The 17,594-nt window shown below is 38.3% G+C and overlaps 2 protein-coding genes across 8 annotated transcripts in view; one reads left to right on the top strand and one right to left on the bottom strand.

Annotated features, from left to right (window-relative positions):
* LOC149796150 (uncharacterized) overlaps positions 1-6,593 on the top strand; it is a 30,638-nt gene extending 24,045 nt beyond the window's left edge. For both annotated transcript variants that reach the window (XM_089966077.1, XM_089966078.1), the window contains exons 6-7: positions 4,198-4,635; positions 5,090-6,593. In XM_089966077.1, the coding sequence (XP_089822203.1) occupies positions 4,198-4,635; positions 5,090-5,200 (549 nt within the window). In that variant the 3' untranslated portion in view covers positions 5,201-6,593. The remainder of the gene's footprint in view (positions 1-4,197; positions 4,636-5,089) is intronic.
* An 811-nt stretch (positions 6,594-7,404) lies between these two features.
* Positions 7,405-17,594, bottom strand: part of LOC149796151 (uncharacterized) — a 46,683-nt gene continuing 36,493 nt past the window's right edge. For all 6 annotated transcript variants that reach the window (XM_089966080.1, XM_089966079.1, XM_089966082.1 and 3 more), the window contains 3 exons: positions 15,560-15,604; positions 8,287-8,306; positions 7,405-7,623 (listed from right to left, as the gene is read on the bottom strand). In XM_089966080.1, coding sequence (XP_089822206.1) covers positions 7,519-7,623; positions 8,287-8,306; positions 15,560-15,604 — 170 coding nt within the window. In that variant the 3' untranslated portion in view covers positions 7,405-7,518. The remainder of the gene's footprint in view (positions 7,624-8,286; positions 8,307-15,559; positions 15,605-17,594) is intronic.

Consider the following 17,594-nt stretch of genomic DNA (forward strand, 5'->3'; position numbering starts at 1 on the left):
CCATCGGATTTCAATGGTCACGTTCGAGATATTTTGACTCCAGAGGTCCCTTTTATCTTCTTGGTCCGTTTTTTTTTATCTTGCTCCCATGAGTCCTCCCAGCATTGTTCTTAATACTCCTTTCAGCAAGGGTTCTAACAACATGAGCAAAATTCCTCCACATTGTACCAACATCTTTTGACGGATGGGTATTTTCTTTTGGACCATTTGGCGAAGACGTGTCGATACTTGGCTAAGCATTCTTTTTATTGTGGAGAGAATGGCATCGTGCCTTTCAAGACTTTCAGGCAACATTCACGCACGATATCGACGACGTCTTTGTAGGCTATTTGAATGAGTTGTTTTCGCATGGGTGAAGTAGTTTTGACAGGACAGAAAACATGTCCCGATATTTGGCTAAACGGGGAGGTAGTCTTTTCCTTTTCTTTCCTTTTTAATCAGAGAGTGGTGTGCACTTTATTAAGGAGCATCTTTGGGCGTTCAGGATTTAAAAAAAAAAAAGTGATCCCCATCCTTTACCACAGGTCTTTTTTTATACTGGAATGCGTAGCCACTGATTGTTTTTACGTCGTATCAACTTGATGACAGCCATCACACGTCATGGAGGGTCCGCAAGGGACTAAATCGGGACAGCTTTTGCTTGTACAAATCCAATAAACCATGTAACATGCCCGATCTCTCTTGGACTTTGATTTTGGGGGCAGGTATTTTGGTAACGACTACCAGTGCAGCTAAAGAGGAGGAGGGTGTCACCAGTGGAGAAGAAGTTCTGTAGACGCGGATTTCCATTATTTCATCAAATGAGGAAGAACGGGTGTCAAATTGGGTTTGGCTGGCATCATTAGCAACGGAGAAGTGGAAGAACCTGAGGATACTGGAGACGCGGTCACCGTCGCTGTAGGGCGTGGCCTCTTCAGGGAAGAAGCTGTTTCTGTGGTAATTTCTGGGGGCTTTTTTCCTGTAGGCTTGTCTTTTTCTGTTGCTATAACCTGGTCTTGACACCACTGCTCTCTTTCTTCTTCTGGGTCAGTTTGGCTTTCTTGGGGGCGGCTTTTTTCTTGAGGAGGACTTTGGGGGCATTGGGATTCCATTTTAAGAGGGAACGAATGATAACAACTCTTGAGAACCGCTACCTCCAAGTTCAACATGACTTGCTTTTTGGTTTGAGTGTCGATGCGGGGATCGGCCAGTTGCGTTAAGGCTACTTTGTTTCTCTCTAAAAAGCGTTTGGTTTGATGTGGAATGTGAATGATGCCTTGAGTTAATTGACGTGCTGTCACCGTAAACCATCGTAAGACTTCTTTGAGACTGGCTTCTAAGGCACGAACACGTATTTGTGGATTTTTTTCGCGACTGGTGCCTACAAGACACGAAACAATTTGACGGAAAGATGAGACTGAATGGACGTCATGTTGACGTTCTATGAGACGGAACGAAAGTGTCCCAGTATTTTTTAATTAGATTTTGTTGTTGTTGTTGTTAAGTCGACGAAATATTGGAGTATTTTGTATAGTATATATTGGGTTTATTTTCCCTTTGGCTTTGTTTTTTTCTTCTTTTCCCCTCTGTGGTGTGTGTGTTTGTGTGTGTGTATGTGTATTTGTGTCTATGCATGCATGCATGCATGCACGTTTGTGTGAATATTATATTTGGGGTTTGTATGCGTGCGTATACGTTTGTGTTGATAGTAGTTTGTGTTTGTACGCATGCGCGTACGTTAATGTGGATAGTATATATTCGGGTTTTGATAGTAAATATTGGGGTATTTTTGATAGTTGATATTGTTTTTGTTTTTTTTACCCTTCCCTTCTGTGTGGATAGTAGAATGTGAGTTTGTTTTTTGTTCTTTTTCCTCTTTCCTCTGTGTGGATAGTATATTTGGGGTTTGTATGCGTTCGCGTACGTTGTGTGGATATTATATTTGGGTTTGTTTTTTCTTCTTCACTCTATGTGGTGCATGTGTGTGTGTGTGTTTGTATGTGTGCGCGCGTATGTTTGTGTGTGTATTTATTGGTCATTGTTTGTCTCTATAAAACTCCCTTTATCCCTATCAAATACATTTCACCTGCCTAACTGCAGTAGTGCGTATTCAGGTCAGCCACCTGCAACACTGTTGCCATTATTCCCCTAGTGCCCAGTACATTAACGTCATTGAAACTGGAAATTTTGAGAATATAAATATAGACTTGGGTTTTTCCACAGGTTGTAGCTATAAATAGATACTAGGGTTTTTAAACAGGAACGTCACACAAGTTGAGGCTAGAAATAGATAGTGGGTTTTTCCAAAGGAATTATCCACAAGTTATAGCTATAAATAGATAGTGGGATTTCATAAGAATTTCAACAGGTTATAGCTATAAATAGATACATGGGTGTTTATCCACGATAATCACACAAGTTGAGACATTAAATATTTATTAGGTTTATCAATTTTAGTCTAAACCAATGCAATCTATATATAGGATATGTTTAGTCTCCTTCAAATTCTGGGACTTGTTCGTCATTTTAGCGTTACATTTAGTCACATCTATTTTGGCATTGGTCTTTTCCTTGATTATATCCATTTATAGCATGATTACAATTATGCAAATTTATGAACACAGCCAACATAATTTCAGGTCTAGGTAATGCTTTATATATAAATCTCGGGCTTGTTCTGGTATATGTCTGTCGCTGTCTCTGTTGTGTTTGTCCCTCTACCATTCTTATTCCTAGACAGGCCTTATACAATTTCCCCCATGGTCCCTATACAGTCCCAACCTATGTTAACCTTTCCGTTGTCCCGCTATAGTCCCACCCATGTTAAATTTCCCCACGTTAAATTCCCCTTGTCCCTATACGTTCCCAGAGTGTTTTTCCTCATATGTTCTTATTTGCCCTACGGTATCAATCTATATCGATGTGTTATATATGTATATGTTTATATCTCTCCTGTATTTGTCTCTTCCTAGCGCATATTCAGGTCAGCCCCTTGTTACACTGTTACCAATATCCAGTACCTGTTCCATTCCTATACAACAGATCCACTTTCCCTTGTCGCTATACACGTCCAGTATTTCCTATGTTAAATTCCCCATGTTGCCAGATGTGCCCATGGGTTCCGTAAAAACCTTGTCGCCATACGTGCCTACGATCTTACCGACTGGGTTTTCCATTGTCGCTAGGGTGCCCCACTATACTACATAGGTGGAATACTTCAAAAGAGCTTCGCAATTTAGACCTTTATTGCGGCGACACTTTAATTGTTTTTAATATTCGCGATTTTTGTGACTCAAAAAACATTCCATCACCTAATTATTAATGATCTGAATCTACACATTTTTAGCATTTATTTAGTTAAGACGAGCAAACTAAGACTCCTTTACGCCATATTATCTTTGATACACAAAGAGTTAATTTACTCTTTTCTGCAGTTCTGTTTCTAAACCAGTATTTCCCCCATTCCTTTGAAATTTGTTTTGTTTCGATTCCAAGAGAAACAGATCTTTCTGGGCAATACTTAGTTTAGTTTCGATTCCAAGAGAAATAAATCTCTCTGGGCAATACCAAATTAGTTTCCTGACTAAAATTACATGTTTTCAAGTATAGTATTCACCGTCTTGACTTCCAACTCATTGTTTTAACATACAGTAAGTACTCGTTTATAACACGACTGAAACTGCAAACAACAAAGAGTCTGGTCTGCCGTAGCATAACGCGCTTCAGATCAGGGTCTATGTTTGTTTGCTCTACTGATTACTCCTAACAAACGACATAGACCCAGATCATTATGCGATATCAGATCTGGATTCTGTGCAGTTTGCAGCTGGACTCATCATATAAGCGAGTACATACGGTAATATATTTTTGAGTAAGAAAACATAATAGAACAAATGTTTTACATCTATGAGGGAAGTCTTGTTTTTATGATACATTCTTTTAATACTTTTAATAACTAATAAATTGATTGGTTTTACACAGTATTTGTTTGGTCGCGACATTGATCCAATCGTGTGCAGAAAAGGAAAATAATCGAATTACATTGGAAGACTAACAATGACAACATGAACCCTCCTATTCGACCGTATGATTATGATGGGTGATTTAATGTCGGATGTTGTCGATTTTACAACTTAAAACTCTGAACGGATAGCATACAAAACTCATTCATTAACTATACAAGGTGCATTCAGGTTCAAAATATTGTTGTTCCTACAGGTCCCCGATATTCTGAATGGACAAGAGGTTTACATCGATCAAGAAGAGTTGGTTCATGTAGACATTGAACTTGATGATGACGAAGATCAGAAGGAGGCTGTAGAATGTTCGACGGAATGCGTTCAGAATATTGAAGGGATAACTAATGAAGTATTTGTGAAAGTAGGTGGAACGGGGAAGAACGACGCTGAAGATCTCATCGACAGTGACCATGTTTCCCTCGAGGAACTCGACGATGATGAAGTGGTTCTTTTTGATAGAGCAGATCAAGACGTGGTCCTTTTTGATAGGAATGAGTACATGAAGGGAGTGGGAAAGCCTCTCTCGACTTCGTTCTCGTACAAGGATCTGCTCCACAAGGAACAGGTATCTGAAGTGGAGGAAGAGGAGGACACATCGAACAACGTATACCAGCGTTCTGTGGCTCCGATCACAAAGGTTAGGATGCTGAAAATTTCATACTATTTATAAATACTTAGTGTAAAAGCACATTCTTTAAGGGAAAAGAGACAAAAGTTGGTCGCGATTCTTCTTCATCAACTTGCTATGCCTGAAATTTGAAACATGTAGTCACAAGGTAGGACATTCCAAACCATGATACTATATGGAAACTGCACAACTGCATGGTTGAGGAAATAATGCAAGCAGTATTTTAAAGGTTTCTTTTTATTCAGAAATGTTCAAGAAACTGAGACAGATATGTGTCTGAAACATAGCATTTTTTTAAGGGATTTCACATTTTTGATCAGTTTGCGTGCGTTCTTCTAAGCACAGCAACGCCTTCCCAGTCAATGTCAGACGTTATTACTGCTATTACAACATTATTGCTTTTTCATATATTGAATGCTATTCACTTTAATTATAAAATATATTCAATTTTTTTTTTTATCAGGCTCCGAAAGCGGTGAGGGTCAAAGCCTTGCCTCCAGCACAGAAGCTGGATGAATCCTCCCCGATAAATGATACCAGCAACGACAAATTTGTGTGCTGCCTTATCCTCTGAGCAAACATCAGCCTCGAGGTTCTGAGACCGTCATCTTCGTATGATTGATATGCTTGGACCCTTTGCTTAGCTTCTAACCCCTAATCCCCATACGGTGCCTTACATCTATATTTCTGACATGGATATTGTGTCTCAATATAGTTTTCAAATGAAAATTAGAGACATTAAAAAGTAGACAAGCCAAAAGTGAAAATTTTATAACTTAGATACGTCTTGTTTTAAAATAACTTTCACCGGGAAATCGAAGGAATTAGCGTTGTCTATGTTGTATTTCTCGGGTTTTAGATATCAAATTCACATTCGAACTGCTTCCCATTTTAGACAGGTCATGGAGAGATTCGTGCATATTTACACGGATTGCAATAACTTCGTTAGTTATGAACACTAGTGTATAAACATTACGGTGTGAACAACATAAAATTATCGCTGTGGATATATATACACTATAACGTCTCCAATGAAAATCGTTCGACGTATCAACTTAAAATTATCCTGACATTTTTATTGCTGTTCATAGAATTCACGCTATACAGACAATGGTATTTCTATATCCCTTTTGTTTCTTCCTACATATAGGCATACATGAACGTGGTTTCAACTTCCATAAATTTATATAAAAATATCCACAAAAATACGAATCCGAGTTTCAATAGTGTTCGCAACACAATAACGAAACATATCTCTCATCATGATACACTATTTAAACAATATGTTCAAAGAATTAATCTTTCCCGATATAGAAAAGTACAATGAACGTGTGTCCGACGTTGAATCTCAGCTTGACGCTTTACGTCATCACTTACGTGGCGTTGTTTGGGCTACATTTTCCCAGGATTCTTAACCATTTTCAAGGTAATGCATAGGTTTTAGTCGAAAACAAGTGATCATACATTTTAAAAAAGTCTTTCTACAGCACTGTTGGTGCAGTTATGCAAATTTTACACACGAATACATGTGCTTACCTATTCCTATCACATATTTGATGATTACTTGCTTTTGCTTTGCATGGTTTTTATGACGGGTTCTGAATTATATGTACAGTGTTTCTTACATATGTTGTATGGAGTATTTTCCCCGTGTACTACGTGCAGCCTTATTTCTGAAGTAGTATGTAATACATGAGAGAAGGCTTAGCATTTCGTGCGCGAAGACTATCATTTCGTCTTTTAACTTCAATTTATCTTTCCTCGCTGGAAAGGAGAGTTACGCCATATACTGGAAAATTATGAACATTTAATATGTGTTAAATTACTGAATAATGTATCTTCCGTGTTTTGCAAGTTTCGCGTGTAATTCAAGGTATGTTGTGTTTGTCTTAGGTTAGGTAATTTTATTTATGTAGCATTCAAACTATTTCCTTGTGATACCAATAAAATTAAAAGTTGCATCACTATTACGCTTCTTTTATCCTTTCAAAAATAAAGTTTCCTTGTTTAGAATGTTCAGCGATTGATGTCAACGTAAGAAAATTTATTTTATTTATACCTGGCATGTATTTTCCTCTAACCGAACTGAGATTTTCCACTCGAGGGATTGAGTTGAGATTTCAGATATATACAGATTTTCCTCATACTGACACCTGTTAATGCCTTCAGTTACATAGTCTTTTCCTCCATTATGATCATCATTAGACGGGGCTTGGCTCTTTAATGTTTTGAATCAGAGTCTACCAATCTGTAAATTCTCTTTTACTTGCGGTCATGTAGGACTATGATGCGCTGTCGTTGTTGTTATATATATTTGAACTCGACTAGTGAAGAGTTGGTTACATTATAGAATGTCCAGTCCAAGGGTCGCGGGTTTGGTACCCCCCGAGACCAGTCTGGGTTGGCAATCTCGGTTTGTCCTTGGGAAAGCACTTAGCTCCTAACTCCTCGGTACGATATAGCCAAATAAAGTTCTGAAAAAATTGCCGTCTTAACACCAACCGAAAGCCAACGGACCAACTTGCGGATTCACCTCTGAAACCAGAAATGAATGTTTCTAAAACAGGATGGAACGTTATGTTTTCATTGTTTCATCTCGTCTATAAGAACTAGGCTCTAAATCCAGTAGTGAAACTACCAAAGTTTGAAACAATAATTACAGGAGATAACAGCAGCCACCCTTTCCAGCAAAACAAAAACAACAAAACAACACCAACAACAAAAACCAAGAGAACCGTATCCACCATCACATGTCAGTTAAGCAAACAATATCATGTCCACAGTGTTTAAAAGTATTTATTGATTGGATCAGTGTCATAGAGACCAAAGAGTTAAAGTTGCCCAACGCTTAATTCGAAATCTGATTGTTTGTTTGCATATGATCTGCATAGATCATTTTTTGTGCTTTGAATGTCTGGTCTGTGTTGTTGATTTATTATCATTAGAAACTGGAGAGGAACTCTCATAACTTCGGTCCCATGACTCGCTCAGTCGGCTCTGCAAGGAGAAAAACAGTTGTCATCAACGACCAATCTAAGGGCAAACTTTAGGAGTTATTAATATTTCATTAGGACGCAATAATGTATTTCTTTCTCACTCGGAATGTCGCTCGTCCTTTTCCGTTTCCCCAAAAGAGACTCGGATAGTTTCGGAGGGGTGATACGTTTTGCCTTTTGTAATAGTAACTTCCATAAAAGTGAGGCACAATTTGTAAGCATAGCAACATGTGTGATAGAATTTTCTTTCTAAGAAATGGGTTTGAACATGGCAAGATGCCAAGCTTTTTTCGGGTCGGACGGAAGTTGCCGACTAAAAATTGAATTTTTTTTTTGGGGGGGGGGTCAGAAGTGTTCACATTCAGCTGACATTTACAAAATTCCGAGGCATCTTACAAAACACCGTTTTTTAATAACATTTAGAAAGCTGCAAATGCAGACAAAATTTTCTTTGTCCATGAGCAAATTTATTTCTTCCATCTTCTTATCAGTCAAGGTATCTTTTGTTGACATGCTCATCCTGCTGTTGTTTATTTTTGCATTAGTATGTGATAAAATTTCTAATAAAATTTGGGACGTATAAGGTTAAGTTAACAAAAGCTGAATCGCATGGACTAAGAAGGCACACAAGTATGTATTATGCAACTAAAATGTCATTTCTTACCTCCACAAGATATTTTCTTTCTGAAATGGAAAAAACATAAACACAAACTTAAATTTTAGTACATACCAATTGATTTTATTATAAAATAATGAAATCACTTCATGTTTATGAAATATTATTGAAAGTAAATAGTTTAAATTATTTTATGACCTCACTGCACATAAATGCATAGGATAACAGAACGTGACTTTAACAACCGTTGCTTTAACATAGAGTGTGACGTCATGTTACATACATCGTGACATCGTGTTACATAGCAGAACTTACTGTGTACTGTGTCTCTTTCAACAGGAAATAATAAATCCTTCATGACGTCCAACAACGTCAAAATAAGGGTAAAATTTTCCTGATTCATTCCATGCAATGCATTTGGTTCCACTGTTCAGATAGTAAGTATTTTTCAGACTGGGACTGGTATAAGGTGAAGGTGTGCATGAAGCAGAATGGAGAGAATGCTGACATATCTCTTTGCTACATTCGTGTACCGTTACTGAAATTTCTTTGTGGTATTAGGAAACAAAGCACTGTCTAAAGCAGACAGCTGATCGAAATCCCACGTGATCTAGAAATGAACTTCAGATAGTCCGAATTACTTGAGCAGTTATTAAAATAGGAAAAATCAGTTGTTGTTTTTTTTCCAGAGTAGACAATTCTACGATAGAAAGTGAATTTCAAACAAAGAGAGAAAAAAGAACTAAAAAAGGTTATCAGCTATTTACTTTCCTCTCTACTGAAAATGGGCAGTCTTTTGAGATGCACGTCTGAAGTAAGACCAAAATGTAAGCTCTTTAACCCAAACTACACGTATCAATCGTACATCAACATAAAGGGAATTAAAAGTTATTTTAACAATAATCATAGAAAAGTTCCTATCTTAAATAAGTAGGAAAACCGATGACGAAAACAATATATATTCTTTTTCATTAAAAATCAAACCTATGAAAAAACCAAACTGTAGAGAGAAGCCTTTACAGAGGAAGTCACGTGCAATTAGCCGACAATTACACACACACACACACACACACACACACACCGATAGATCGAGAGGATGTTTTTTTTCTACGTTAATATCTGACATGTTGATCGTGTTGTACACAAAAGCATGATTTTTTAAAGAGTGGCGAAATATATCCGGTGTTTAAGCAGCAAAAATACTTTTTTCTGATCTTTTGTCATAGCAAACTTCGTTCTGACTACTCGAAGCCAAGCCGATTAAACGCACCCTTCAGCACTCCACCTATTTTCGTAAGTTAACCTTCGTTCCAACCGTATACATTGGCTTATAATAAAAAAATATATCAGTAATTTAAGAGAAGTGTACGTTGAAGATGACCAACTCTTTTTGCTTAAATTACATTCTGACATTTTATAAAATATTTTACACTAAATCGGGCTACAAAACAAGACAAATTATACAACACGCCAGGCGTTTGATATCGTTGTCAAGGTACTATAGGGGACATAACTTTGTCAAGAAGCAAATGGTGGCGAGTCAAATATCTTGAAAACAACACCCCCCTCCAAAATTCCATTCTTGAAAAGTAATGCAGTTTCCATTTAATGTTCAAGCTCATATAATATTAATTTTATTGCTGCAACTATAACTTTAAAAAGCACACACAGTCAAGCATCAAATGGCATTATGTGAATTCTTGTATTTTTCATGTGTGAAAATACAAGAATATATCACATGCGAAAAAAGATTGACAAAATATGATAAAACATTTTACCAATAATTTGTATATTTCACCGTTAAGTATAGATATAAATCTCTCTCTCTCTCTCTCTCTCTCTCTCTCTCTCTCTCTGGAAGTTTGACGTAATATTAAAAGATCTCGCAAAGCTGAGAGATTCACGTCGCGTCACAAGTGGCTTTCCGTTTGTCATTCGTTTTCGCAAGAAAACATTAGAGAAGCGATTCTTTGGATAATGTAACCAAAAAACAAACGAATTTAATTCATCCTGTGTTTTAAATTCAGATGTTATATTTTTCTGTCGACGCTATGTTTTTATTGGTAACTTATTCCACACGAGTCTCTTCGCAACGTAACTTATAAAATGTGTAGAAAGTCGGTATTTACCCAAGATTAGCTTTATGATAATTTTGTATGACGTTACCTTTTTTCAAGATCTTTGTTTGTGAAAGCAGCAACTGTCGTACCTTTCGTGCTATTTAGTTTATTCCGGATATGCGACACAATGCCATTCCGGATATGCGATACAGTGACGGTCAAAAGCGACTAAAGGTTTTGATTGTTGTCAGAAAGTTTGGATTTAACTTTGGACATAATTTGACTTTAAATGAAAAAGTGAACGCCTTATCAGACCTTTTTTAGTCGTTTTTACAAATCTGCCATCCGTATAAACTGGTTTCTGCTGTATCCCCATAATCTAAAGTCTTCTTTATTACTTACCATAATGAAGCAACGGCTTCATTAATTAATTCAGACTTCTTGCTAGTCGAACAATTGTTCACAACTTAATGCTCCACAATCGTTACAATGCATAACGAATCATTGCAGGTTGATATAGAACTGACCTAAGATGATACTACTTATACTACTATACAAGGAAAGCCAGAGTTCATTCCCTAAAACAGTAGCCTAACATTTACAACGCTCAGCCTAAATAACCATAATGAGCTTTCTTCTAACTGCCGATCTCCCAAACTCTTTACGTAATGATGGCTAGCAGACTACATGCTCTGGCTTTCTAATAAAACGCATTGGCTATCGATATGCTTGCAAAGTTTGCACAGTCCTACCTTCAATGTCAACGAGCGTACCACAAAGCGTTTTTATTTTCTGCATCAAAGACACCATACATTAACAAATTGGTTGGACGAAGACAACCTTAATGTGTTTTGCCTAGAGTATTTCATTGGATTAGGACAGCTTTTCTATGTTTTGCATGGAGTCAACCGTTAACTATGTTGAGAAATAAGAGCAAGTGTCCTCCTCGAAGACACAACACTTCAGCTGACTTGGGTATACAACCTTGTATTCCTGCGTAGGACTCCATCATGCTAAACACTGAGTTACAGCTCTTCGCTTACAACTCCCTACACAAAGACATATCGGTAAGCTTAAGAGACTGAGAACAATAACAATATGTTTAGGCTGGTCGAGTCATGTCTGTTTATATGTCTTTTGCCTATAAACGTTGGTTGGTCAGGTCAAAATTGCGTCTAAGTGTTTTGCATTGAGGCTTTGATTAGTCGGGCCCAAATCTGCTTCTGTGTTAATCCTAGAGACTTTAGTTGCCAAGTATGCTTCTCTGTTTTTCTGTCTAGAAACGTTGGCTGTTTTGTTGGCCAATGACAGTAGTGTCTTGCCTAAGTACTCACCGTGGCAATTCACCCGGCTTGGCCAAAGAATCGAAGACTGTATTCCTGTACTAAGAGTCCAGTAGGCAAGCCACTAGGTTAACATGCGTCTCACAAACACGAGACAAAGCTGGTTGATCGACAAGCCCACCAAAATATACAGGTGTATATAATGTTTCACCATGGATTTTATACTACTTCCAGATTGCTGTTACTGTCTAAATTATCACGGCGATTCACACAAGAATAACTGCTCCTGCGAGAACAACTTAATGAATAAAGGAAGCTTTATAAAATGCAGGTTCCAACATGGACTTCATTAGCATAGAGTACTAGACCGCCCCCAAAAAAGGTAAGGATGGCTCACAATATGTAGACTTCTTTCCGCCTTTACCTACACAGGTCAGGCATCGCCTGCTACCGTAAGTAACAGTAGATGGTACTACCTGTGGCTGTTGACCCAGAGTGGAAAGCTACACTTGACTCCCTATGCTAAGTCCTTTCAAGTGGATCAAGTGGATCAGACAGTGGAACAGATATGCTCATCCCCCGGCTGAAAAAGCATATGGCAAGAGATGTGTGGATAGTGCAGGGCATCAGCTGAACTGCAGTATGAACTGATGGCCATCAAATGCATCCGGACTGGTCTCCAGACGTATCAACACTGTTGTGCTACTGGACTGAAGCAGGCATTGACGAGATTGTGAGGACGACTCTGCGCAAATTTCCCTCACTTAAATCCAATTCACGCGCGAGTCATTACACAACTCCTCTCTCCCACCAGACGTTTCATTCAAGATTTTGCGACAATAGGTGAGCGGCAAAGCAGCAGGTGTGAATAGACTAGGAGCTTTAAATGCAGACGTGCACACAGGCGGCTCAGAGTACCGGGTCGCTTTTCAAGGGACCGAAGCAGCAGTGGAATTCGACAGCCCCTTGGGTGGCTAAGTAGCCCTTTTTAGAAGACACTGCTCACCTTCGTAGCACGAGGAAGGGTCTAGAAAAGGAGGCATAACTATTGACTGTTTCAATTAAACTCTGGTTTGCATACCACGGTTGACGGGAATCCCACGTTATTTGTCAAATGTAACTCACCATCGGTGCCTGGAATGTAAGCAGACCAACCAGAGAGAAGAATACTTTAGTTGGTAGAGAACTCGCCAGATTCAACATCCAAATAGCAGCACCGAGTGAAAATTGTCCAGTTGTGGAAGGACAACTCAGTGGAATAAGAGCCGGTTACACCTTCTTCTGGAGTGGATAAAGTATAAAAAAGCTACGTCAAGCTGATATTGGTTTGCCACAAAATCACAGCTAGTCAGCAAGCTCAAAAATCTCCCAAACGGCGTGAATGACAGACTAATGCAAATGAAACTCACTGTCAGGAAAAAGACATGCAAGCATCATCAGCATCTATGCACCAGGCACGATCCTAACATAAAAATCATTACCATGGAATATCTTGTTCCATAAGTACCAAAGAGAGACAATCTTATCATTTTTGATAACTTCATTGCTAGCGTTGGCACTGATCACCAAACACGGCCCGGTAGCAAACATGGTGTTAGCAAATGCAACAAAACGGATTGCTCTTATTGAGGAAATGCGCTGAACACGATATACTAATCATTAAAACAGCCTTGCGCCTGCCAAGCCCTAACGAGACATCTTGGATGCATCGATTCTCCAACCACTGACATCTTAATGATTACTTCATCGTTAGTAGAAGAAACAGGCATGATGTCCAAGTGACAAAGGGCACGAAAACTTGAAAATGCTGGATTGACAACAGGTTCATAATCTCCAAAGTCAATACCTGTATTCGGCCTCGTAGATAACCATGAGGCGAAAAGTGCCCTAAAAGCTTAATGTTGTCCAACTGAAACAGGAGAATGTGAAATATGCATTTGGCAAAAAACTGAAAAACCAACTGGAGACTATCGAAATAAACTCCAAGAATGTAGAGGAAAACTGGTCATCCTTCAGAGACTCCCTATACTCAACTGTATACAAAACTCTTGGTCCCAATAAGATTGGTTTTATGAGAATGATGATGTCATACGAAGTCTTTTTGAATGATAAACATCAGCTACAAAAGGTCTGCTTATAAGACAATACTTTATCATCTAAGAATGCAGCCCTCAACAGCATTAGGATTACTGCCCCATGCAAACTCAGAGAGTGGAAAGACATATGGCTGAGCAATATCAGAGAGTGGAAAGACATATGGCTGAGCAATATCAGAGTGGAAAGACATATGACTGAGCAATATCAGAGAGTGGAAAGACATAGAGTGGAAAGACATATGGCTGAGCAATATAACAATGAGATTCAGCCCTAAGCAGACAGGAATGACATGAAAAACGTATATGATGCTTTGAAAACAATCAACAGGCCACATTCATCAGGGTTCCAATACTGAGTGCTGACAGCACCACACTGCTCACTCACAAAGAAAAGATATTTCAAAGATGAACAGAATACTTCAGCTGCATCCTCTATCAACAGCCATCTATCAGCAATGAGGCAACTGATCCACTGACACAAAAGGAAATTAACATAACACTTGCGGATCCTCCAATGTCGACTGAAATTGTGAAAGCAATTGACCTGCTGTCAAATGGCAAAGCACTTTGAGCAGATGCTATACCAGCAGGCGCATACAATGCCGAAAGTTCACGCATTACACAAAAACTTACTGAACTCTTCCAGTCAATGTGAACTCAGGGAACTATACCCAAGGAGTACAAGAATGTATCTATCATCCACTTGTACAAGCGGTAAGGCAACGGACACTTTTACGGCAAAATAGTGGGGCATATATTTGCTGTCAGTAGCCGGAAAACACTTGCCATACTTTTGCTGGATCGTCTTGTGCATGACATCGATCAAGGGTTCCTGCCAGAGAGTCTGTGTGGCGTCAGAAAAGGACAAGGGACCACATGCATGATATTTGCGGCTTGTCAACCCCAGAAGAAAAGCCAAGATCAGAGCTCCAACCCGTACAAAACAGTCATCGACCTGACAAAAGCCATTAGTCAGCCCGGGAGGCTTTTGGAATAGAAATGTAAGTTCCGTGATGGCATGATCGCTCGTTTCGTAGACGACGGACATTCATCTATACCTTCCTCAGTCACCAGTGGAGTCAAGCATGGCTGTGTGTTGGCTCCTAACCTCTTCGGTATGATGTTTACTGCCATGCTTACTGATGCCTTCCGTGACCACTGGGTTTAACATTAGATATAAGACTGATGTCAAACTCTTCAATCTGAGGACACTACAAGTGAATATAAACTCGCATGAAGTGACAACTCGTGATCTCCTATTTGTTGAAGATGAGCAGCGGAAATCTCAGAAATGTTGCACGATCTCTATTAATCAGACAAAAACCCAACTGGTATCTTCTGTCAAGTACGCAATCGATAGTTCAGAGTACACATTGGTTTGAAATTTCAGCTACTCACAGAAGCCAAACCAGTTATTAATGTCATGGTCATCTTCGAAATCGACAGACGAACAATAACAACACCTACCCTATTTCCATATGTTTAGCGATTCCCGAGAGAATAAATCAATTTGTCGATGGCCACTGTATGACTGTATAATCCCTCAGTTTGAAGAATATTTTTCCAACACCTAATTTCCATTTTAACAAATAATCCCCACTAATTATGGAGAAACTACTGGCTGAGAACTCAGCCAATTGCAATAAATAAAATAAATAAATAAAATGCATAAATACGTATACACATATATGCGCGCATGCACGCACGCACTCACGTACAAACATACATACACACACATACATACACACATACATTCATACATACATACATACATACATACATACATACATGCATGCATTCATGCATGCATACATACATACATACATACTTGCAAATAAATGGAACTATGAGCTTTTCGAACAGGACTAGATTAGTATCTTACCAAGCGCCATCAGGAATGTTTTGGGCATTCTGGTATCTACAGCGGCTGAATAAAAAAGAATTATGAAATATAAAAGCATTAACAACATGAATATCAGCGCTGCAGACGTCACTTTAAAAAATTTAAGTTCATTTTGATTATAAATTTTTTTAATTATATTTTAGACAACTTTTTATTCTTTCATAATTCTCTTTGCTTACAACACATTGACCGATGTGTATTGAAAACTGTAATTATATTGTGCAATAATATGCACATTTATCCATATCTGTTAAGTAGTCGGGCCCGGCCTGGTTGTATTAGATTGTGGACACCTCTAAGGAGGACACAATTGACCCACCTAAGTCTATTCAGACATCGGGGTAATCTGGGGATGAGATCATCAGCTTAAGCTAGGCAGCAAACTCATCTGGGGTTTTGGTTAGTCCTACACAGCTAACTTTGCATGCATGAACTCTTCTGTTTTGTCAAATTAAGGATGTATTCAAAGGACAATCATAATAGATTTCACTCTATAAATAATTTACTCTAATGAAGACCAATCAAGAGAGACTTCATAAAAAAACAGAATTAGTCAAGTTATTTAATAATGCATTTACAGCTTCGGTGGCCTAGTGGTTAGAGCGTCCGCCTCGGATGCGGGAGGTCGTGGGTTCGATTCCTGGCCGAGTCATATCAAAGACTTACAAAAATGGTACTAACAGCTGCCTCGCTATACGCTCAGCATTAAGAGGTTAGTGTTAGGACTGGTCGGCCTGGTGTCAGGATAATGTTACTGGGTGGGACATCATGCTACATGTCTGCAGCATGATGCCCTAGTGCTAGACATCACTATAAACTGCCATACTGCAGACATCGTAGCTATATGACTGAATTTTTTTTAAAAGCTACGTTAAAAATCCAAATCACATCCACACATAATAATGCATTTATAATAGCAACATGCTGCTATGTCACTATTAACCAACCAAACTTGAAAAATGACTTAACTAATCGATAATTAGTGTATATTATGTCAATTCTAGCCAATCAAAATTCGGTTGAGGAAATGCCTTGGTTCTGGGGCACTAGAAGTCAGTGTTAGGATTCATGATAAGACTGTAAAAACTCACATGTTCATGCTCATTTAACTTGCAGTGATTATGTTTTTGTCTAATCGTTTTTACTTGAAAATCTGTTCACTATTCACTGGCACTGCCTTGCTCCATGATGTACGCGCAGTAGAACAAAGTTCTCTGTACACCTGCTTATCTGTCATTGGGGCTATTCGTCATTGATTGTATATATGTTGAGGAAGATTATCCAAACGAGAGAGAGAGAGAGAGAGAGAGAGAGAGAGAGAGAGAAAGTAATGAACATATAATTTTTTGCAGGTAATCAGAGAATATACCAACGTGAAACGCTATTAATTTAAGTTGAATAACAGTGTCGGTAAAAGCAATCAAATAATCTGTAAAGAACATTAACTAAACTAGAAAAACCTGCAATATCTGCAAAAAGATAAACCTGATAAAAATACTAAAATGGTGTAGTAGTTTTTTTTTTTTTTTTCTAAAAGAGGGATATTTGAGAAGATATGAAAGTTGGAATTTTGGTGATTGGCTGATAGAGATGGTAGCTTATGATAAATGTCTTGGTTCTGTATTCTTCTAAACCTCATGGCATATGTATCAACAATCAAAAATAAAAAAAAAAAAAAGAAAGAAAAAAAGACGCTAGCGGCACAAGTAGAAAAGGTACTTTATAATTTCAAGACCAGAACTCATTCGTTATGGTAAACTGTCTATAATGAAAATAACACCAATGAGTAAGGTAGAATGCTAATTTAAGCAGCTACATAGGGGGTTGAAATTATTAAAGATGACTGATAATAAATTGTCAAAACAAGGCGATAATCTACACTGGCTGTGGGGCGATTCTTTGGATAATTAAAGTTAAGAATCGACTGTTTTCATATGGAATTGGGGAAGTTTGGGTTCATCAAGGGGTGGGTTACGAAAACCTCTTTTTTATTATACTTAAGCCACACTGTAAA

The sequence above is a fragment of the Sinohyriopsis cumingii genome, chromosome 7 (genome assembly GCF_028554795.1).
Source record: "Sinohyriopsis cumingii isolate HCF-2022 chromosome 7, ASM2855479v2, whole genome shotgun sequence".
Classification (NCBI taxonomy): Eukaryota; Metazoa; Mollusca; class Bivalvia; order Unionida; family Unionidae; genus Sinohyriopsis; species Sinohyriopsis cumingii.